Source organism: Capra hircus, chromosome 13 (assembly GCF_001704415.2).
Source record: "Capra hircus breed San Clemente chromosome 13, ASM170441v1, whole genome shotgun sequence".
Lineage (NCBI taxonomy): Eukaryota > Metazoa > Chordata > Mammalia > Artiodactyla > Bovidae > Capra > Capra hircus.
Window position 1 is genome coordinate 80,969,660 of NC_030820.1, and position 22,802 is coordinate 80,992,461.

General features: G+C 47.0%; 1 protein-coding gene across 7 annotated transcripts in view; it reads right to left on the reverse strand.

Annotated features, from left to right (window-relative positions):
• BCAS1 (breast carcinoma amplified sequence 1) overlaps nt 1,583–22,802 on the reverse strand; it is a 99,021-nt gene continuing 77,801 nt past the window's right edge. For 3 of the 7 annotated variants that reach the window (XM_013968983.2, XM_013968982.2, XM_018058052.1), the window contains 2 exons: nt 4,144–4,407; nt 1,583–2,751 (listed from right to left, as the gene is read on the reverse strand). In XM_013968983.2, the coding sequence (XP_013824437.2) occupies nt 2,677–2,751; nt 4,144–4,407 (339 nt within the window). In that variant the 3' untranslated portion in view covers nt 1,583–2,676. Of the gene's footprint in view, nt 2,752–4,143; nt 4,408–10,997; nt 11,064–18,334; nt 18,509–22,802 lie in introns of all 7 variants that reach the window. The other 4 variants (XM_005688743.3, XM_005688744.3, XM_018058051.1 and 1 more) reach the window with 3 other exon arrangements.

Sequence of the window (22,802 nt, forward strand, 5' to 3'; positions counted from 1 at the left end):
ATCTCCCCAATAATTGTTAGAGTCCTCTCTGGCTTAGTTTTCTTAAAAACAGAACAAGCAATTTCATTCAAAGATGGCTCTCTTTTTTTGGCCAGGAGGATGGGAAACCAGTTACGGAAACCGTTGGCATGCTCTGCAGCAAGATTCTCAGCAGAGAACTTCTTTTTAAAAGTTTGAAAAATTTTTTCCGGGGTGGGAGGGCTCCTTTGACATTAGTGAGTCAGTCTCGCCCTGGAGACATTTCTCATCAGGGCAAAAAGCCCCTGTGTCCAGTGAGGTGAAACTTGCAAATAATACTGTCACCTTTCTCAACAGACCGGCGTGGCCAGAGCTCAAAGGTCATGCCAGGCAACCCCCGAGGTGTTTAGAGACAAAGCAGTGACTGGCGGCCTGTTTGCCTTGAATCATCCCATGTGCTGTGATGGGGATGATGGAGGGAAAATCATCCCCCACTGAGGTCTTCCCCAGAGGGTTTTTTCCCCTGATCTGGGCCAAGTTAAGCATGCAGACATGAAGCAGCATGAGGTCATTCTCAGCTGGGTGAGTCACAAACAGTGAGGAATGTCCAGGTTCGGGCAGGAGGGCTGGAGAAGCCAAACCCACCCCGAGGAAAAAGCCTCTGGTCTTTTCTGGAAGCTGAGCTCTCAGGTGCAGCCAGCCGGTCCAAGCTGGTAGCCAGTGGGTCCTGGTAGCCAAGGGCCTCCCAAACTTTTTTTGGTGAAATAATTTTGTCCTGAACACATTTTCCAAAGGCCTTTTTGCCCAAGCCACAGTTTTCTTTGCCTAAGGTATGGACTTCTCAGGAGTTCAGTGCTGTTTCTAGCCACGGTGCGGTGGACTGTACACGCGGTGGGTTTGTAGGAGCCGCGGGGCCTGCGGCTCTGTCAGTCACGCGTGTCCGTCTGCCTGTGTAAGACTGTGGACGTGTGCATGCGTCTGTCTATTCTGTATGAAACACGTGTTCCTGAGGGTGTGCGCATCTGTGGCTATAAATACACACCTGGGTGTATGTGTCCCTCGTGGACACTTGGACTGACTCTGAACCTCCAGCCCAAGCGATCCCAGCTTCTCAGCTCAACTGTAGAAATTTGCCTGGCCTAACACCTCCCGGGTGGTCCATGACTCACCAACAAGGGGACAAAGGCCAGCCTCCTTGCTTGTAAGTAGAACCAACTTTGTGGTACGATTCACATATGATTCAGGCTCCAGGGCCCCCTGGGAGACAGAACGAAACTGCGCTCCAGCTGAGACCAGACCCTGCCCCGTCCTGCTCTTCCTCCCTTTCCTCCAGGAGCCCGCCTTCATGCTCACCCCGGCACCGAGTCTCTGTGTCAGGCTCTTCTCTGTCAGTGTGGCCAGAGGCAGTGTGTATATATTACACATGTGTGTGCGTGTGCATATGTGCACATACACGTGCACACATCTGTGTGTGCACACGCCCACGTATGAGGAGATCGAGGAAGATCTGGGAGAGGAAATAAGATGCAGGGGGGCATCGATCTTCTGACATGGGAGATAAAGCCACCGCAGACACAGAGCTCCTGGCCTGCTTTAAAAGCGGAACATTAAAAGATCGTTCAGATGCCAAAGTATTTTTTTATTAAATCAGAAGAAGATACAGTATACATGATATCAGTCGATCATATGGCTGGGTTTTGAACTATACTTTAATACACCATGGTCCTATGTACTCCTCTGTACAAGTATTAAAAAAAACTCAGGTATTTGAATAATCTGTAAATTTTTATTATTAACTGCGGTTATGGGAGGGTTTTATCAGAGCACATCCTGAGAACATTAGGAAATTACAGACAGGCTTGAGATAAGTGTCAGACAGAACAGATGAAGCAAGCCCCTCAGCCATCTGAGAAACATTAATAATGTAAGATTGCAGAGACCAAATCTTTGTTAGGGATACGGGATGCGGGACAAAAACGGAGACCTTGGCGCCCCCTCGTGTTGCAAAAATAAACTCGCAACATCTTTTATTTGGTTTGGTTTGGGGTGGTTTTTTTTTTTCTTTTTTTTGAAGTTGTAATCCTGGCCCCTTGTCACTGAGCCTCAAAAAGCAATTGTTTTCCCAAATCATGTCAAGTCCTCTCCAGTCGATCTTTCCCCTCCCGTCAATAACGCTCAAGGACCCTATTTGAAAAACAACTCTCATCCATTCCTTCGTCATTCCCCACACATTCCATTCCAGGAAACTGGCAACCTCCCAACAACACACAGCCCACGGTCTCCCTCCTTGAAACGTGAACTTAAACAAACGGATTTTCGCCTCTCCTCTTCAAGCCGAGAGGATGAGCACGCCTTGACTACAAAGCTTAATTCCTTCCAGCAGTCTTTTCCCTTCTGCAACTTACTTGCCCCTGGCCATTTTTCATAACTTAACCAGAATGCAGTCCTCTCTGCCCCTCCCCGACCCTGCTTGGGACCCATCTTCAGACCTGGCTAGATAACCTGCTAAGCCATCTTTACAGTTAGTTACCAGGGAAGACTGGACCACAGCCGTAAATAATACACCTCAATATACAACAGCTCAGGCTTAATTCGGAGGCAGACTTTCATGGGATGGCCATCAGAAGAAAAAGTATACATATGGAGAGGGTTTCGGGGGAGACGGAGTCGGGAGGAGACATCTTGGTGGAGGAACCTGATGGGAGCCGTGAAGTTTGTTTACTTGGATTTGCCCACTGGCCCGATGCACACGGGGTCTGTTTGCACTTGAGCATCCAGCATCCGCTTCGGTCCCTGGAGGGAACACAAAAGAAGGTGAAGATCCGTCAAATCAACAACAGCAATCGCCAGTTACGTAGCACTTTATGCCAGGTGCTGTCGCGGGCGGTGGGCAAGAGAATGGTCTCCGCTGAGCTGCCCGAGTTCCATGGCTGTGTATATTCCTTTCCAGCTCTGTGAAATCTTGGACAAATGACTGAACTCCCTGTTTCCTCATCTTTAGAATAAAGGTGATGACATTTATCTCAATGAAGGTGATGACATTTATCTCAGAGGGTTGTTCCAAGACAAAGCGAGTCCTGGCTTATGATGCGCTAAGAACAGTACCTGGGGGTGGGAAGGCGGTGTAGAAGACAGTCCCCAGGTAGAGCTAATTTCCATCAACCCTCTGTTCACTTTCTAACCGTACTGGCTGTTTACTCTGCTTACAAAACATATCTCTGCAAAGTTTTCATGTAACACCAAGTAGGCTGCTTCCTATCGGGTCCAAGCAGCAGGTACAGGGGGAGGAGAGAGGGGCCAGAATGAAGGCCGTCACCAGGAGGGCAAAGGTCACATGGGCAGCGGCTGGCGGTGCAGCTTCTGGGGAGGGGGGCTGGGCGGGGCTGAGGGCAGCTAGAAGCCCCTTTTCTGTAGGTGACGAGGTGGCAATGGTCCCCTGACTGGTGACAGGCCTGCTGCTAGCACTGCCCTCTCAGGAGAGGGATCAGGCAGCCCCCCCGGGAAACGTGCCCAGCCTGGAAGCCCTCGGGGCTTGGCTGGATCCTTGCAAAGTGGCAGGAAAGCCCTCCCGTTCTTCTCCACCACTGCTGGAGTCTCGTGACAACGGGAAGATGGAGGGACTGAGGCAGAAGCGTTTCTACCCCAAAGGGATGTTGCCATCATTAAAGAGGTGACGAGCCTGGCCTCAGACAAAGGGCTCGGTGACGTGAAGGAGACTTAGTGTCTACCCACCGCTCACCACCTCTGCAGGCATCACGGCGCCAAAGCGCCGTCAGCTCTCCAAGGCGGTCCGAGGCGCGCGCTGCCTATCTATCTGGCTGCGGCCCCTCTGTGGCACTGTAGCAGCAGAGCAGTCCATGAAGGCTGTAAGCAAGGGCCCAGCATTTCCTCGCTGAACAGTTTTAATAGCTTTCCTGCTCACGTAGGAGCGGGCCAGTACTCTGCGCAGCCCGCACAGCCGGCTGAGCTGCCCACCGCCCGAAACGGAGCTCCTTTCATCCGCCCCGCGCCAGCATCCACCCGCCTGCATGCTCCGGGCTCTCTGCCCCTGGGCCCCAGCGGGCGCTCAGGGTTTGTCTGGCAAAGGTCCGGCCACCTGGTGGCCAGCCAGCCGGTCGCCTTTGGAGGCGGGACCCACAGCCGGGGCCCAAAAGCCCCGAGAGGGGAGGCGCCCCGACTACCCACCAGGCCCTTGAAGAAGCCCCCGAGGGACTGCCGCCGCTTCTCGGGTCTCTTCTGGGGCTTGTCCCCGTTCGGCAGCGAGTTCGCCTCCGCGGCGGCCGGCTCCACGCCTGGGGCCGGCTCTTTGGCTTCCTGCTTGTCGCCCTTCTGCTTGTTGGGCTCCGCGGCGGCCTTCTTGCCCTTGGACGGGCCTTCTTTGCCCTTCTGGCCCGCAGCTGCGGCTTCCGGCTGTGGCGGAGCGACCACCTTCTCCGTGGGGTCCGAGGTCTAGGGCAAGTTCAAACAAAGTGCATTTTTAGTGGCGGCAAGACAACGCTCAGGAGCAGGTGAATAGATAGGTTCAGACAGAGATGTTCGAAGGGTGGATGGTGTCTGTGTGCTCGTGAGTCCTGGGTGAGATGGAAAAAGATTAGAAGAGATGTGTAAATACTTTCCATGGTATGAAATCACAGTGGGGACGTTTATTTACCAATCTGGTCATTCATTCATTGAGGACTGCTTCCGTGGCAAGCATTTTTTACTCCTTCTTCTAGAACTAAAAACTGGGTTCTCCTTGGAGAACCACTATTCTCTGGTTTATTCCCTGCGGTTTTCACACGCTAATTTCATCCTTGGACAAGGACTCGTGACCCAGACCTGGCCAACCAGAGCATTGGGTATGATTGGGCTGCTGGGATTGGTTCAGACTGGCCAAACACAGCTAAACCTCAGCTGATCTCAAAGCTTTGCTAAACAAGCAAGAGAGAGGTCTGTTCCCTTTCCTTTGAGCTGGAAGCTGTGAAGATAAAAGCCTGGAGCTTCAAGAACTATCACCATTTCTAGGAAAAAAATCTGCTTGAAAAAGAAACCCGGGGACACAGAGGAAAAGCAGAGATGAGAGCAGACGAGAGAGAAGGGGAGAAAGACCCCATGTATCGTTGCCATTGCGTATGCCCCTGGATCTAGCTGTTCCTGAAGCCCCCTTTTCGCATGAGCCAGCTGTGAGAGGGTTTCTCCCGCTCGCACCACATGTGACTTTTCTTGGGTACGCCTCCTTGTCTCTACATGATTGTCTCCCTTAATCTCTGGTGTGACACTGCCATTTCATAAAACAGCGGTAAAAGAAGGCAGTTGTTTTATTTGTAGTTTTGAATGGACATATTTTCCATGGTAAAGTGCAATGTTTGCAATCCTACTTGGTTCCTATGGTTTGGAGGGATGAGGCTGTGAAATCCAAAATTCTAGGTAAATTACAGACGACCAAAAATCTACTAGGAGGTCAAAGCCTTTTTCCCATAGTTTATTTGAACTGAAATGACCCTGGGGGCCATACAGATAAAATAAAAACATGAAAGAGGCAAAGGGTTAGGATAATCAAGCAGTGACCTTATCTCCCCACTTGTAAAAGGCTGACTTTATTTTTGGGGGGCTCCAAAATCACGGTAAATGGTGACTGCAGCCATGAAATTAAAAGACACTTACTCCTTGGAAGGAAAGTTATGACCAACCTAGACAGCATATTCAAAAGCAGAGACATTACTTTGCCAACAAAGGTCCGTCTAGTCAAGGCTATGGTTTTTCCAGTGGTCATGTATGGATGTGAGCGTTGGACTATAAAGAAATCTGAGTGCCAAAGAATTGATGCTTTTGAACTGTGGTGTTGGAGAAGACTCTTGAGAGTCCCTTGGACTGCAAGGAGATCCAACTAGTCCATCCTAAATGAGATCAGTCCTGGGTGTTCATTGGAAAGACTGATGTTGAAGCTAAAACTCCAATACTTTGGCCATCCCATGTGAAGAGTTGACTCATTGGAAAAGACCCTGATGCTGGGAAAGATTGAAGGCAGGAGGAGAAGGGGACGACTAAGGATGAGATGGTTGGATGGCATCACCGACTCAATGGACATGAGTCTGAGTAAACTCTGGGAGTCGGTGATGGACAGGGAGGCCTGACGAGCTGCGGCTCATGGGGTTGCAAAGAGTCAGACACAACTGAGCGACTGAACTGAACTGAAAAGCAACCTAAGGCCGAAGAAATATTTCTCCAGTTTAAGAAAAACAGTTCAAGCAATGCTGGCCTAGATGTTGGGGAGACAGATTGGAGCAGGGGAGACTGTGGTGAGCTGAATGTCACATGCCTTGTTTAAAAGGGCAACAGCTGCTCAGATCCACCAAAGATATGACTAGATTATAGCTCGGCACTCTCAGATCTTCTAGATTTTTTCATTGGAAACTTGAAATCGAATTACGGTAAATGCAAAATATGTTCGTTTAAAAATACTGACAGCAGAAGCTTTAAAGCCCTGTTGAAAGCAAACACCCAAGCGCGATTATTCCTGCGGTCACAGCTGGCCCACTGGGCACACACGCGCAACTTGTGACTCATAAAGCTTAGGTCACAGATCTCTACGGCAAAGTGGTAGTTTTGATTCAGAAGGCAGAGAGTAATCATTTCTCATCAGTGGATCAAACACACCTCTTAGACATGAGCAAGAAGACAGAGAAAAATTGCCCAGTCCTGAAGGCTTCCCCAGACTGCAGCACCCCGCAGGAAGGGATTCCTTGGAGCAAAGCCTCAGGCATCCAGGGCTCCCCGAGAAGCTGCTGTACAAGTACACCTCCTGAGTGTTTTTGTCGGATCCCAGCCCCCTAAGTTGTAGCAGATGCTAAGATGTCAAGTATGACAGGCACCCAGAGCAGACACTCACCTTAGAAGGAGGCAGACACCCCCAGCACGCTGCTCTGCTTTCTGGCAGAAACCAGCGACTCTGCCACCCCTGTTCCCACACCCCGTTAAATGGCTTTGCCCCATAGAGGATTTTAAGACACAGCGAGTGACTGAGAACTCAGTGTCTGGAGTCAAGACAACATGGCGTGGCTCTGGTTCATCACATCCTTGCTGTGTGACCGGGAATAAACCGTGTGACCTCTCGGCTTCCTCTTCTGGATAGGAGTAAGAACACAGCAACGAAATTGCACCTCACGGCACTGCTAGGGCTGCAACAGCTGGTGACGGAAAGCCCCCGGAGGAGGGGGTGCCTGGATGCCAAACACACAGAGGGCAACTGTCTGGGCCTCTCTGGGAGTGAGGGCCTTCCAGGACACGGGACTCTCCAGCCAAGAGGACTGGAGTGGGCTGCCACTTCCTCCTCCAGGGGAGCTTCCCGACCCAGGGATCGAACCCGGGTCTCTTGGGTCTCCGGCATTGCAGGTGGATTCTTTACCACTAGCGCCACCTGGGAAGCCCCCAAACCGGGAAAGTCCTGGGCAAACTGGGACGAATTGGTCCTCCTGGCTTAACACTCAGCGATGACTTTGAGGGACGGTGGGTCCCAGTGCCAGGGACAGAGGAGGCGCTCAGGAAATCTTTGCTGGATCGGGTGCCCCCGTGTCTCACCGGCCTCGTCCTGGCCCTGTTCATTCTGCTGCAGCCACCAGGGCCTCCTCTCCCTTGCACCAGCTGACTCTGAAAGCAGAGCCGCCTCCTGGCTGCGCTGCGGCTGGGGTGTCTCGGGGCTTCAGAGGCTGCGTCTTTCCCATCAGGTCTCAGCTCGGCTGTGCTCCTTGGAGATGCAGCCCCAGCTGAGAGAGTCTGAGGAAGCCTGGCCCCCTTCTTGGGGAACACTGCTGAGTTTTCTTTATATTTGGGATTTGTTTGCTCATGTGGAAGTGTTCTGACTCCCTCTGATAGAAGGGAAGCTCTGGAGGATAAGAACCCTCTGTGTCTTTTCCATTGCTCTATATCCAGCACCTCGCCTGACACATGGTCAGTCTGGAATGAATGGCCAGCAACTGGCCTTCCCAATGTTTCCAAAACAGTTCCCTTAGCTCGTCACTCAGGTGTGAAGTGGGGAGTCCCCACAAACAGCTTTCCTTTGACACTGATTTTTTTTTTTATAGAAGGGAGCTTTCAGTGGGTCATGTGTATTTACCACATGGTAATGCCATCCCTATTGGCTTAATTTAAAAAAAAGCTTAGAAGCTAAATTCTGGAAACAATGCATGACTGAGTCCTTTCCTTCAAAATGAGCTAAGAATTTGGACAGTGTATGATTGCTTTGTCATGAAATGCAGAAGATTCAGAATCTTTGCTTAGGGTTTGACCCTATACATTCTGGAAATTTACAACAAAACTTATTCACATCTGAGTCATCTGAATGTGTCCCCTCCTAGAACCCAGGGACGTTGGCAGGAAGCTGGAGGATAAGATCAGAAGGTCCCATTTGATTCAGACACTGGAAGCCAACCCAGGCGGGGAATGCCTCGTGCTTTCTGTTTGTGGAAGCATCCGTTAAGGCTTTCGTGACTCAGAGAGGGAAAATCTGAAAGGAGCAGAGAATGTCTACCCCTCCTCCTAAAATTAAACTAAGCATTTGTCATCTCCCAATACTACACACAAATCTTCTCATCTCTGTATCCAAGACCCTGGAAAACAGAATTCTCAAAACATTCCTAGATGAGTGTAAAAAGAATGACATTTCCAGCTCATTCAGGTTTCCAGTGACGACAGTCAGATTTTAGAATCAAGATGATGGGCACTACTGATTCACGGTCAGATTCCAGACAACATGTACAGACATACGTAAATATTCCATAGTGAATAACAGAAGTTTATCATGTTTCCAAGGCAGTCACCTTTGGGATTTTTATTTCCAAGGGGGTCTGGAATATAGATCTGGAGGAAGGGTGGGAATAGTAGTCAATTAAAAAGGAAAGATAACACCAATCTGAATGCCGTAAAAGGCAATACAGTCCATGTGGAAATGTGTGAGAGAACCACTATTACGGGAGCAGAGATGATCCATTATTCAGTAATTGCTGGAACGTGTGTGCGTCTGTGATACGAACAACATCACAGGGTACTAATTATCATCAGAGGCCATAACCGTAATGAAACAGCAGCAAAAGCTATGGCTTTATATGTTGGAGTCCTAAGCCCCAGTGCGGAAGTGTGTGGAGTAAAAGGAAGAACGGGGCTGGCCAACATTCGCTCCTGTTTGTTTTCTGTAAGATATCACAGAAAAACCTGAATGGACTTTTTGGCCAGGCCAATAATTAAGGCTAATTGAGGTCATTAGAATGGGGCCCTGATTCAACAGGATTAGTGTCTTTGTAGGAAGAGACACCATAATGCTCATTCTCTCTCCTCTTGACAGCATTCTGTTATGGCAGCTCATGCAGTTAGACAGCAACTGAAATTCGCTGACTCCTCTCTACCAGGAATATTCTAAGCGCTTCACATGTATCAGGCAGCTCAGTTCAGTCGCTCAGTTGTGTCTGACTCTTTGCGACCCCATGAATCGCAGCGCGCCAGGCCTCCCTGTCCATCACCAACTCCCAGAGTTCACTCAGACTCACGTCCATCGAGTCCGTGATGCCATCCAGCCATCTCATCCTCGGTCGTCCCCTTCTCCTCCTGCCCCCAATCCCTCCCGGCATCAAAGTCTTTTCTAATGAGTCAACTCTTCTCATGAGGTGGCCAAAGTACTGGCTTCAGTTTTAGCATCATTCCTTCCAAAGAAATCCCAGGGCCGATCTCCTTCAGAATGGACTGGTTGGATCTCCTTGCAGTCCAAGGGACTCTCAGGAGTCTTCTCCAACACCACAGTTTGAAAGCATCAATTCTTCAGCGCTCAGCTTTCTTCACAGTCCAACTCTCATGTCCATACATGACCACTGGAAAATCCATAGCCTTGACTAGACTCTGTTGGCAAAGTAATGTCTCTGCTTTTGAATACGCTATCTAGGTTGCTCATAACTTTCCTTCCAAGGAGTCAGCGTCCTCTGATTTCATGGCTGAGTCACCGTCACATGTATAGAGTCATCTAAATATGACAGCCCTATAAAGCAGTACGTTTCTTGGCCCCATTATACAGATGAGGAAACTGAGGCCTGGAGGGATTGGTTATTTGCCTTTAGTCACACAACCAGAATACAGCTGAGCCAGGATTCAAACCCAGGCAGTTTGAAGCCCGCAGCCCATACTCTTAACCATGTCTCCGTATTGCCAAAATTAGAAGAAGAATATTGATGGCATTTTCTTGGAGGTGTATTTCTAAGTTAAGAAAGAGTACAGATTATAAAATAGGATGTTGAGCATTAAATGATTCCCACTGGGGAAAAAAAGGATATAGTTATAAAAACATAAGTGTTTCTTTAGGATAGAGAAACTGATAGAAGCAGCCCACATGACCCCATGTCTTTCACTCATCCATTCCAGAAATAGCTGCTACTATGTACCAGGCACCATGCAGTGTGATGAAAAAAAAAAATTTATAACAGGTCCCTGGTCCCTTCCTTGCTCCACAAGTGCTCCAGGCAGGGGTGGGACGGGGAAGGGGAGACAGGTGACTAACGGACAAATGAGTTACTGCAACGTGTAATAAGCGCCATGAATTAGAAGCACGAGGTGCAGAGACGATGGCTGGAAAGGGGACAGGTTTCTGAGGAGGTGACATTTAAGCCAAGATGTGAAGAACGAGGAGAGAGGGAAGAGCGCGTGTGAGACTTTACAATAAGAAACAGCTGAGGAAAGCCAGCTTGTCCGTGAAAGTATTTGGAGTAAAAAACAAAGGCTAATTAATGTCATAAAGATGGGGCCCTCAACTAATAGGATTAGTGTCTTTGTAAGAAGAGAAATCAAAACGCTCATTTTCTCTCTTCTCTATGGTGCCGTATGGTAGCTCACGCTGATGAACACAGTAATGGACATTTATTGCATCTTCAAAGTCCAAGACGGTGCCTGGTATACAGTAGGTGCCCGACCTAGAGATGCCGGATGTGTTGGCTGTGGCCGAGAACTGATTGGACATGAGGCTCGAAAGAACCAAGAACACAGCAGCTAAACCCACCACCGAACCGAGCTCACAGATCACTTACTTGGTAGCTGGCGTCTTTCCCATCTATTTCTTCAGAGTGGGTGATCCCTCCATCCCCTTTCACTGACTAAAATAACAAACAGACAATGGCCTTTCAGCGACCATGAGCACAGCGACAGGGAAAAAGCAAGGGAAGTTCTGAAATGGATGACCCCAGTCATTCACTGCTGAGGCGCACAGCCAAGATAAAGGGAAGACTCACGAGAAACGCGCTGCTCATGAGGCACAATTTCCATGCCGTCTGTAACCAGAGTCTGGCTAAATTCAAGTGCTGGTCTCCAAAAACAACAATCAAGTCTTAAATCCTGAGATTATGTTATTCTGGGGTAAATAAGTGATGATGAAAATACTGATGTTGGAACCAGAACATCAGAGAGCACGCGGAATGTATGAGTAAGTAAGAGAAGAGTTAAACCGCTGGTAGCATTTAAGTGGGGGTGTCTCGTTGTAGTCCTTTTTGCCCCTTGTAGAGAGATGGGTTACGCTGAACGTTCTCTTTTCCGATGCTTAGCACCCTCGCCGTGGCCGGTGGCATCAGGGACGTGCTGAATGGGGTTGAAGTCACAGCTTTGGCTCCTTAAACTGACAATCTAAACTAGAGGCTCTACCAGCGTGATTCTGGCGCCAGCCGCATCAGCGTCTCCTGAGAGCTGTCCAGCCCAAAGGCCAGCGAGGATCTGCGCCCTGCGCACAGGTTAGACCCGTTCAGGTGGAAGCCAGCTCTCTCCCCGCTCTAGGCTTCCTGCGTCGCTCTACAAGGCCCGTCTCTTGAGAACAGTTAGCAGAGAAAAGGGCTCTTGGTTGTTATTTTGCTCCCTACAACCAGCTCCTTCCGGTCTCACCGAGAAGTTTGACCTCTTTGGGGTTCCTGGGGCCTCTAGAATTCGGGCTGCGTTGTCACTGACCCTCCTACTCAAACACGCTCTATAGGGTCCTTTAGGACACAGCGCCCTGCCCTCACGAGCTGGCTGTTAGGGAATGCGGGAAGGCAGAAACCAGCCACAGTGATTTTTAAGGAAAAGCTGATGGACATTAGCAGTCATGTTGCATCCCCCTAGGACAGAGACTTTTAACTTCCCTAAATTGAATTGTTTCAATTGGCTAGTGCTGGGTGCTTGCCACTTGAAGACTGAGATCTGCCTTCTTCTCTCTTCCCTTTGTTGCTGGCCTTTGGTGGGAGTTGGGGGGAGGGGGCCTTGGATTGAACCTGCGGGTTCCCTTGGCAGTAGTGGATATAGGCGGCCATCCTGAAAACAGACCCTCAGGATGCCAGGGAAATCACTGCGAAGAAGTTCAAAGTCTTTAAAAACAGTAAAGGAGACTGCCCTCAGCTTTTTCATGATTGTTCTCTGCTGTTCATTTTGAGGTATAGTTTAGTAGTTAAGTTGCTAAGTCGTGTTGGACCCTTGCGACCCCATGGACTGTAGCCCGCCAGGTTCCTCTGTCCATGGGATTTCCCAGGCAAGAATACTGGAGTGGGTTGCCATTTCCTTCTCCAGAGGGTCTTTCCAACCCAGGGATCAAACCTGGGTCGCCTTTATCAACTGAGCTACCAAGCTGTACTTATGAAAATGTAGTTGTATGGTGAGTGTTCTTGCCTGGAGAGTCCCAGGGACGGGGGAGCCTGGTGGGCTGCCGTCTATGGGGTCACACAGAGTCGGACATGACTGAAGCGACTTAGCAGCAGCAGCGTGGTGAATTTGGACAGAGTCTTGTTAAGTCTGTCTGCTGTCTCTTCAACATCAGCAGGTACTGACGATTACTTCCCTGCTCCCTCCCTCCCTCCCGTCTTCCTTTCCTCCCTCTCTCTCTGTCTCTCTCTCGTGCATTCTTTCCACCCCTTCTCTTTCCTCTCTGCAGAGCCCTCTTTCAGTGATAAATTAAAATAGTTCCTGTTGGGCTTTGTACTCAAAGGACTGTAACCACAGCAGCTTATTTTTCCCCCAGCTGTCAAAAATAACAGGCTTGCTGTTTAAAGAGATGAAAAAATCCGTTCAGAGACTATTTAGTACTTTAAAGAACAGTCTGAAGACTATTAAGTAATTTCGGAGATTTCCCAGTGTTATATTATTGAGCAACTTTCTTTACAGAGTTTATTTTTATTCATGGGAATCAAAGACGAAGCATCTCAGGGCCTGGATTCGCAACCAAGCCTTGCGTGTTAATAAAATCACTTTTTAAATGTCTTTCATTGTGTCATGCATGACCATAGCTTCATTCTCAAAGAATGATTGAAGCATCTCCGATATACATCACTTACTCAAAATCCTAGTGGAAATGTTTGGTGGTCAGTTCCCATCTCTTTGAAAGGAATGCAAATGTATTTTGATAGAGATTTACTTCAACTGAAGTTGATATTTTAAAGAAGAGTTCGGATGACATTTTATTTTAGCGAGTACAATAGCCTGACTGTTTACTAAATCAGCCTCATTACAGCAGATTCAAGGAACTGGATCTGCTAGAAAGCTCCAGGACGAACAAAGGTTTTGAGTCCAACCTTTGTGTTTTACCAAGAGGCTCACTTGAAACGGAACTGGACAATTCAGACAAAATGACACGGCCAACATAAATCTCACTTTAGTGGCAAGTACATTCAGAAAACTTGTGTCCAGGCTTTACGAAAGTCATGGATTAATTCTCCTGTCTTTTGCTTTGTCATATTTTCAGATAAGCCCAACACAGAAAAATGATGTTTCCACAAAGAGCATCAATAAGAAAGTCACAAAAGTGGACCTTTGTCTATTCTCTCTGCTTTTAAAGAGAACAGCTCCCGGAAGCACCACTAACACGCGGGTACCAGGGTGAGCGTCAGAAGCAACGAAAGCCCACGTGTGCATTCTGCCTCTGCCAGTCACAGCTCCGCGACCTTGGGCAGGCCACTGAAACACAGAGTCTTCAATACCCCCGTGTGCACAGTGGGCCAGTAAGAGGGTCTGCGGGCAGGGATTCTGTGTTCTAAATGAGTTGATGCATGCACTGTGCTTGGCACAGGACTGGCCGCATAATTTGCATGCAATAAGCCAACTGTAGCTATTATTATTACTATTAATAGCTGAGACCTGCCAAGTGACTACAGAGTCCCCTTTCAGGGTAGGAAGGAATGCCAAGTCTCTGGTGAAGACAGGAATTGCCCAAAACAAATGCTACTTTAAAAAGCCTTTCCTTAAAGAACTTGGTATTCATATTTTAATACTCAGGGAGGAAGCCAAGATCAAAAACTTTGGCTAAAAGACTCCTGTGTTTTGTTTTAGAGTTAACCTTACAAACAAGTCTCTTTTTTTCCATGAGATAGTCCATGTCAGCAGGTTTTCTTAGACTTACTGCTGCTGCTGCTGCTGCTGCTAAGTCACTTCAGTTGTGTCTGACTCTGTGTGACCCCATAGACGGCAGCCCACCAGGCTCCCCCATCCCTGGGATTCTCCAGGTAAGAACACTGGAGTGGGTTGCCATTTCCTTCTCCAATGCATGAAAGTGAAAAGTGAAAGTGAAGTCGCTCAGTCGTGTCTGACCCTCAGCGACCCCTTGGACTGCAGCCTTCCAGGCTCCTCTGTCCATGGGATTTTCCAGGTAAGAGTACTGGAGTGGGGTGCCATTGCCTTCTCCGTCTTAGACTTACTAGATTGATGCAATTAACAAAACCCCTCTGATTTCATGGCTGTCTCATTTGGGCATTTAATTTTCTCAGTATTAAAGTTTAAGAGTCTCTCTTATCTAAGCCTGAGATGGTTATTCCAACAGAGTTTCTTACAAAATCAATGGTCTAAAGAAAGAGACAAGAGGAGGATTAGAGGAAGCGCTGTGGCAATAGTGTGCGGGAGAAAGCACTTCTCAAGGGCAAGGTGTTACTAATATTGACAGAGTGGGAATCTACGTCTTTATACTTCCATCCACCACCTTTCTTGCCTGGAGAATCCCATGGATGGAGAAGCCTAGTAGGTTACAGTCCATGGGGTTGCAAAGAGTCCGATACGACTGAGCGACTTCACCTTCACCTCACCACCTTTCTGGTTTCATCTGCCCACCTGGTTTGTGGGTCACTTTGTAAAAAGACACGAGTGCTTCAAATAGCCAATTTCCTGGCACGCCGTTGAGTGAGCACACGTGGGCATCGCTTTCTATCCAGGGTGCGATAGACGTCTTAGCCATTCCTCGCAGTTGTCTCCAAAGTCTGCAGGAGCCCACGGGATCTTTGTGAAGTGCTCCACCGACATGTGGCCGATGTGAGGCTAGGACTGACATGACTCTGCTTTCTTTCCCTTGAAATATAATTATGTGAAAATGATTTTTATGAAAGAATAATTTCTGGGAAAAAAGATCTCTTTAGAAATCAACTGGGCAATGCATTTATTAAAAAACAAATTCGACCAACAGGTACTTTGCCATGAGACAGTAAAATGTGCTATCTGAAGGAAATTTAAGGGAAGCAAAGATTGGAAAGCAGAGAATCAATGGTCAGATGAACTGACCCTGATTCCAGAATGAGGGTGATGTGTTTGTAATTGAGTTTCCTCTTCTATTAGAGTCAGTTATTTTTTAAAATTTATTTCTTTGTAATTAAAGGGATGCTTAAATTAAATTTAAAATATTGGCTCATTACTAAATAGAAATAGACTGTTTTACAATACACAGTATTGTAAAGTTTTATAATATTGTATATTTTATAATATTGGCTCATTACAATATTGGCTCATTACTAAAGTCAATTAATATTAAAAACTATATTCTGCTAAAAATATCTGAATTCAGTTTAAAATATTTACTTATTCAATTATAATGCTTAGGCACTACTCGAAAAAAATAAAAAAGAAAAATCCCATAGTGATGGGCCAGATGCTGTCTGTCTTCAAGCCCTTAGACAAGATTTTCATTTTTCCTACAAAAATCCGAAGACTTTGTTTGGAAGCCGTGAAATGTTAACTGGAAGTGTTTCCTGAAACTAATTGCTCGTTGCCATTTGCAGGAGTGTACTCCATGGGGATATTAACACCTGCGCAGAAAACAGGTTCTAACGATGTTCATGCAGTTTGGTGAAGCAGCAGAGACTGTGAGTGGAAGATACATGGTGTGTGCTCCCTGAATGTGGCATAGACTTCAAAACAAATCTGGCTTCTTTTCGAGGTTTTGTTCTCCATGAGGAAGGGGACCACATCTGTTCATGCTCATTGCTGCACCTCTGCTGCCTGCAGTATAGTGGGAGCTTAATGACATTTGCTGAGTAAGTGAATAAATGAAATGCGGAAAGTTGGAAACAAACCAAACGTCCCTCAATAGAGCAAAGGTTCATCAGAACATGATAATGTAATGATAATTTAGTATATTTCTATATGGATATTTATATGTAATGATAATCCAGTATATTTATATATATTCAGTACAATCATGATAATTCAGTAATGTGAGTGAATAATTAGGATATCTGGAACTTTAGGGGAAACCCCAACCGTCATGGAAGCGTAGGGGTTCGAACATTAATAGGAGGCACTCATATTCAAATTCCCAGGTCTAACCTTTTAATGGGAAACAGGAAATGAGAATAATGGGCATTGTGAGACCGGATGCTATGAACTGACTGAGGGGGAAATTGTGACTCGGGGGAAATTGTGTCCTTTGCTACCTCATCTGTATCCTGCAGAAAATCGATTCCAAAGGACTCTTATTTCCAGTTTGTTCCCCTAACAGTTCAGACTTACAGTTTCTACTGCTGTAAGACATCCCCGAACACCACCGAGTGGGTGACTCTGGAGGATGAGCTTGAACGTGGGGCCTCACTTGAATTCGAGGATGTGTTTGAAATGGAGGCAGTGGGTGGTTGAGAGGTCTTTCCGTGCGTTGTCTGGAGTCCCTCCTATCTTTCTCTCTTTTAAAGGAAGGAGTCTCATGTCAATTATTTGGAGACAAAGTCATTCTGTTTGCCTTTTCTTTTTCTGTATCTCTCAGCTCCATCCAGAAATGAGAAAGCTGGATCACCCTCAGTGTTGTGATGAGTTATTTGGGGATCCCATTTGTAATTCAGATGGGTTGCCAGAAAGAGGCCAAATGTTCTTTTCCTTCCTGATGTAAAAATTGATTTAAAAATCTCAAATCTCGAGGCCTGTTTTCAGTGCCAAACTGCAGAATGACTGGCCAGGAAGATGGATGGGGTCCCGGTCAAGCGGATTGCCCACTTCTTACTCTATGAGGATTCGGCAATAAAAGAAAACGATTCCCATCAACAATCTCTGACAGTGATTTTTAATATGCCTCATCTCCCACTGGCAAGGGTTTTGTTCTGTTTTGTTTTGTGGACTAGAAAGAATTCCTTAACAGGTTGAGCTTGTGAAATTAGAGAGTTGCTTTCTCAAAGGATTAAATTCCCAAATACTCCTGGAAATAAAGGCACACTATAATGAAATTCTTGCTTTTCATTAAAAGAGAATTAAACCAATGACCTTTTACATGTTTTGTGTTTTTTGTATTCCAAACGATTGGGGTTTGATTGCATTATATTATTTAAGTTCCTGGATGTTTAGATGTTTAATATACATAACTCTTCATAGACACCCAAAGATGTCTGCCCACATTCTTTCCATGCTATAGAAGTTAAGAAGGGCAAATTCACCAGCTAAATTACAGACACTGTTAGGAAACTGTCATTTCCTTTCATACCATATCCTGTCTGGAATCGTCTATAAACAGGCTTTGCCCAAATTTGTGTCACTCACACATCCCCTTCAAAAGTTTTCCAACATCAAAATATAAATTGAACTATTTATTACTCAATCCTTTAAAAACGCCTTATGTTCTTTATGGAAATAAACGTATTTTCAAAGGAAACTGCATATTATTATCATAACGAGGAAAGCAGAAACGCTTGCCAAAAACAGAAGGAAACTTTTAAAAATAAATAAAATTAAAAGTGAATAACACAATTTCCAGGTGGTTACTGTTGGCCGCCATGGCGCAGGGGCCTAGGCGACCTCTTCCTCTGTTAAGGAGGAAGTTAGCAGGGGTTAAGGGTTACTGGATGGCATCACCGACTCGATGCACATGAGTTTGGGTGGACTCCAGGAGCTGGTGATGGACAGGGAGGCCTGGCATGCTGCGATTCATGGGGTCGCAAAGAGTTGGACACGACTGAGCGACTGAACTGAACTGAAGGGTTAAGGAAAATAAGCAACGAAGAGACATTCTCTGTGATTGAATCAGCAGGACGAAAGGGAATTTTCTCTGCACAATTGGTGTTTAGTTGGTATTCCTTCCATGCTACCTAGAGCCCTGGCTGACCACCTGCCTTGGGCTCTTGGGTCTCAGAAGCTGGTGCGGACATCTCAGTTGCCCTGAACCAGAAGCAGAGCTTACCATCTGTCTGAGGAGCGCCATCAGGGAGGGCCTCGAGGCTTTGCGTTCTTCTCTCCTGGGCGTTTCTTCTGCAGGCTCAGGTGTGCACGCTCCTTCTTCGCTGAGATCCACTGTTTGTGAGGCTGATTCTACTTCCTCGGACTTTACAGCCTCTACTGGTGATTCACACACCACCTGGATTGTTCGGCCAGGTGATAAGACAGTGGGGGGTAAAAAACCCACCCCCAGACATGTTTTATCAAGTGGGGTCCTGGTTGTCCCCTCACCCACATGGCTGCTGCAGATGGGAGCCTAGAGCCATTTCTACAGGGGCACGTCGTCAGAAGTAACCCGCCACACCATGTGCTCTCCAAAGACGTGGATTCAGCAGAGGCAAACTTCCTGCCCGGTGAAGCCACGAGCTTCGGCTGAGGACGCCCTTTTAAGAAAGGCCCTCAGGGCACATTCAGCACCTTTTTCACTCTATTAGACCCTATTAGACTTGGGCTCCCATAGAGAGTCACACCCGGCTTACGTGAAAATCGGGCGTCACCATTTGCTTAAGAGTCCGAACCTGAGGACAGTGGCGGGATGGTTCCCACTGCACAGCCTAGCTGCCCCCCACTGGAGAGAAACCACCCTCCTTGCGGAAAGGACGGCGGGAAGCCCTCTCTCTCATGGCCTTGGCTTCCTCATACCATTTCCCACTCCTCAGACGAGCCATTTGCTCCTGCTGCTTAACTGGAGTTCCTGCTCTCAGAAGCAGGGTGAGCGCTGAGCTCCGCACCGTCCTCAGCGAGCTGTCTGAGCGGTTGGCCTGCAGTGGGGCTGCCGTGGGGCTGAGACAGGAGCCCTGCCCTTAGACAACTCACCTGAGCCCCCAACTCACCTGAGCCCCGACTCCAGACCTGTCTGTCTGCCTCCCTCCCTCCCTCCCTCTGCGCTGTGCTCCTCACACCTGGGGCGGCTTTTGTGTTTCATTTGTCCTGGCAGGGACGGGGCTAACTGGCCTGGAGAGAGTTTTATAGCTTCCTTCTTTTTCCGCAGGCAGGGGTTGGCAAACTTCTACCAAATTCTTCCCAGAGTCTGCTTGGGGATGGCCCCTGAGCTAAGAATAGATTCTACATTTTTAAAGGGTTGGAAAATTTGTTTAAAAAGATGAAAAAATTGGCAACGGAAACCCTATGTAGCCGGCAAAATCTGAAACATTCACTATCTGGCCCTTTCCACAAACGCTTGCCATCTCTGCCTCGGAGAGAAGTCTCTAGAGCCAACAGCATCTCTGCATTTGTTTTGGCTGGTACCAGACCCCTAGCGTCCTCCAAATTCTTTTCTTGCTGTTAGGGTTGAGGTGGGGAGGCGGGGAATAAAGTCATTTCCAGAAACACAGCATGATTGTGGAGAAAATATTTTCCTTTCTTCACGCAGAAAATATCACTGGTTTGTAAATAACCCAAATGATCTGAATTGAGAAGGACCCATATTGTCAGTTGAAGCAAGAAGGCATCCATCAGCAAATCAACGTACAGACACATCCTAAAACAGGGCAATTAAATCATAGCACTCTCTCCCCACCTTCCATTTCTTAAGGTATTGACAAGTTCCAGCATTTCCTCTTTGTAAACTAAGATCTAGGTTGGGAAATTATAAAGTCAAAAGTCCCAGAATGCAAGGTAGGTGACGTCAGCATGGACTGACCAGGGGTAAGACAAAAAGGAGGGGACTGTGGCAAACGAAAGTTAAGTTGTCCCATCAAAAGATGTTAAGAGACTAAAAGTACTGAGCTGGCCAACAAACCATGTTTGTAACGAGGTTTCTGCTGCTGGGATGCTGAACTTTGACCCAGGCTTGTCTTTAGGAAACCAGGCATTGACCAGGGCCAAATAAGAGACTGGACTGGCGGTCAAGTGCGGTCCTGTATTTCTACTTCCGGGACTGATTTAATCCAGTTTCATTTCTGTAAGATAAGTTCCAGCTGAAGCGTTGGCAGTCTGCTACAGAGACTGTGAGTGCAGCGTCCAGCGCCAGCCAGCCTGGGCCTAAATCTAGACTCTGCCCCTTCCAGGGGCTCTAATCCAAGGTTCCCACTCAACGTCCCCGCACCTCGGTTTTCTCATTTCTTGATGGGGATAGTACAACGCATCAGAAAGCTGTTCTGAGAATTAAATCAGGCAACATATTTAAAGTTCTTAGAACTGTGCCTGACACACAGCAAGCATTCAGTTGATACCGGTGGTCGTCACTTTCTGGACTTGCCCACCATGCACGAATCCATTGTTTAGAAAAGATATCAACAGCTATCTCTTGTTATGTCGGGTGTGCAAGGTATTTTTAATATGATACCTCAGTAAAGGATTACTGAGCTACTCAAGAAAGCTCAGTCTAGTCTACAGAGGAAGCTTCTAAATGAGTGAGTGACAGAGCCAATATCATACCAGCAGGTAATTGGCCATTTCAGTGAGGATGGAGCTGTTCACCAGTAACCAGATATCCAATAGTGTCTTAATGAATAACAGTGTGGACAGGACGTTAAGGGGTTGCCTTGGAGGCTCCACAAAGTTTCCAAGAACCTGGGCTCTTGCTACCCGCTGCCACTCTCGGCTTTCCACCCTTTTATTTGCTACCTCATGGGCATAAAGTAGCTGCCACAGTCTCAGGCATCACATCCTCAACCCAATGTCCTAAGAAGGAAGGAAGGTCACAACCAAAACGTTTCTCCAAGTGAATTTCTGTATTTTGATCCTCTAACTCAGAGTACATCTCCTTGGCCAAACGTAGGTCACATCCTTATCCCTAGATTAATTATTGCTGAAGAAAATGGGATTTGGTTTAGACAAATCACAACCAAAGACTTGGGGCTGTGGTAGTGACCAAGCTTACCTAAGGTCAAGGGGAAAAGGGTGCAGGAAATGAGAACAGCCGTTAGGTAGGTAATGAGCAGAGACTAACTCACTGACTCTGGGTTTAGAACTCTTGTGTGGTTGAAGCAGCAAGTTACCTGTGCGCGCGCGCGCGTGCGTGCGTGCGTGTGTGTGTGTGTGTGTGTGTGTGTGTGTGTGTAGGGATGAGAGGGGCAATTACTCCTATGATAAAATGACCATATGGCAATAACTTTGTAAATCAACTTTGAGTGGAAATGGTTTCTTGTTGGGCCTTTTCAAATGTCAAGAGGTGTCAACTTATAAATCCTAGCCCACAGTCCATTCTTCAACACACAACTATTTCAGTAGGGAAAGAAAAAGAGAGTTTTAAAGACTCTCATTAGCTTTGAAGTCAGGCCAAGAAGTTGGCTTTCAGCAGCCAAGGGGAAAAAAAAGCTCCATTAACATCCAGTGTGGAAATCTAGAAGGATCTGAGCTAAGTGAGGATCTTATTTACATATACAGACATGAGAATTTGATTTTTATTTGGATAGTTTTCTGACTTCTTTCCAGGCCAGAGCTTTGGAAAAAAAATGCTATTCCTTATTCAGAATATATGACTCCCTCTGAACATTTTAACTCTGGGTGTGATGGGCATGGTGAAAACCAGATTTGCACTATATTTTAGAATTAAATCTCCTTTGCTTGATTTCAACTATTGTTCAGTTGCTAAGTTGTGTCCAATGTTTGGCAACCCCACGGTCTGTAGCTCACCAGGCTTCTCTGTTCATAAGGTCATGTCCAGGCAGGCATACTGGTGTGGGGTGCCATCTCCTTCTGCACGGGATCTTCCTAGACCAGGAGGTGAACCCACATCATCTGCACTGGCCGGTGGGTTCCTTATCACTGCGCTACCAGGGAGCCCTTGACTTCAGTGGGGCATGTCCCATGTTGCATGAAGATGGCTGGTATAGTTAACACAGACGATACGCACTTCAGCAACAGGCCTCTAATACTGCTACCACTCCTGAGTCGCTTCGGTCGTGTCCAACTCTGTGCGGCCCCACAGACGGCAGCCCACCAGGCTCCCCCGTCCCTGGGATTCTCCAGGCAGCAACACTGGAGTGGGTTGCCATTTCCTTCTCCATGCCTCTAATATTATACCATATTTACTCTTAAAATTTGGTTTATATAGTTTTTACTGGAGCTATGAGTTTCAGAAAGTGATTTATAGCAAAATAGGTTACCTCCACTTAAACTTCACCTATGCCATGATAATATTGATAATATTGACAATTTTTATTCTAGAATTTTTTAAGATTCTTTCTGATTTGATTTATAACCTGTCATATATAACCTGTTATTTGATTGCAAAGATATTGTAGTGATTTTACTTTTATACCCAACTCACAGCTGATACACAGCATAAGTGAGGGGGGAAAAGGGATTTTTGCTCTTGAAATCCCCTGGCACTGGGGCTTGGTTGTTACTGCAACACGACCTGGCAGATGCTGACTAATAAAGCATGCGAACCCATTTAAGTCAATGAAAAAGAACAAATTCCAGGACATGCAGGGTTGCTGCTGGACGGGTCTCTCCTTTATTCACTGGCTGACGTGCTGTTGAAA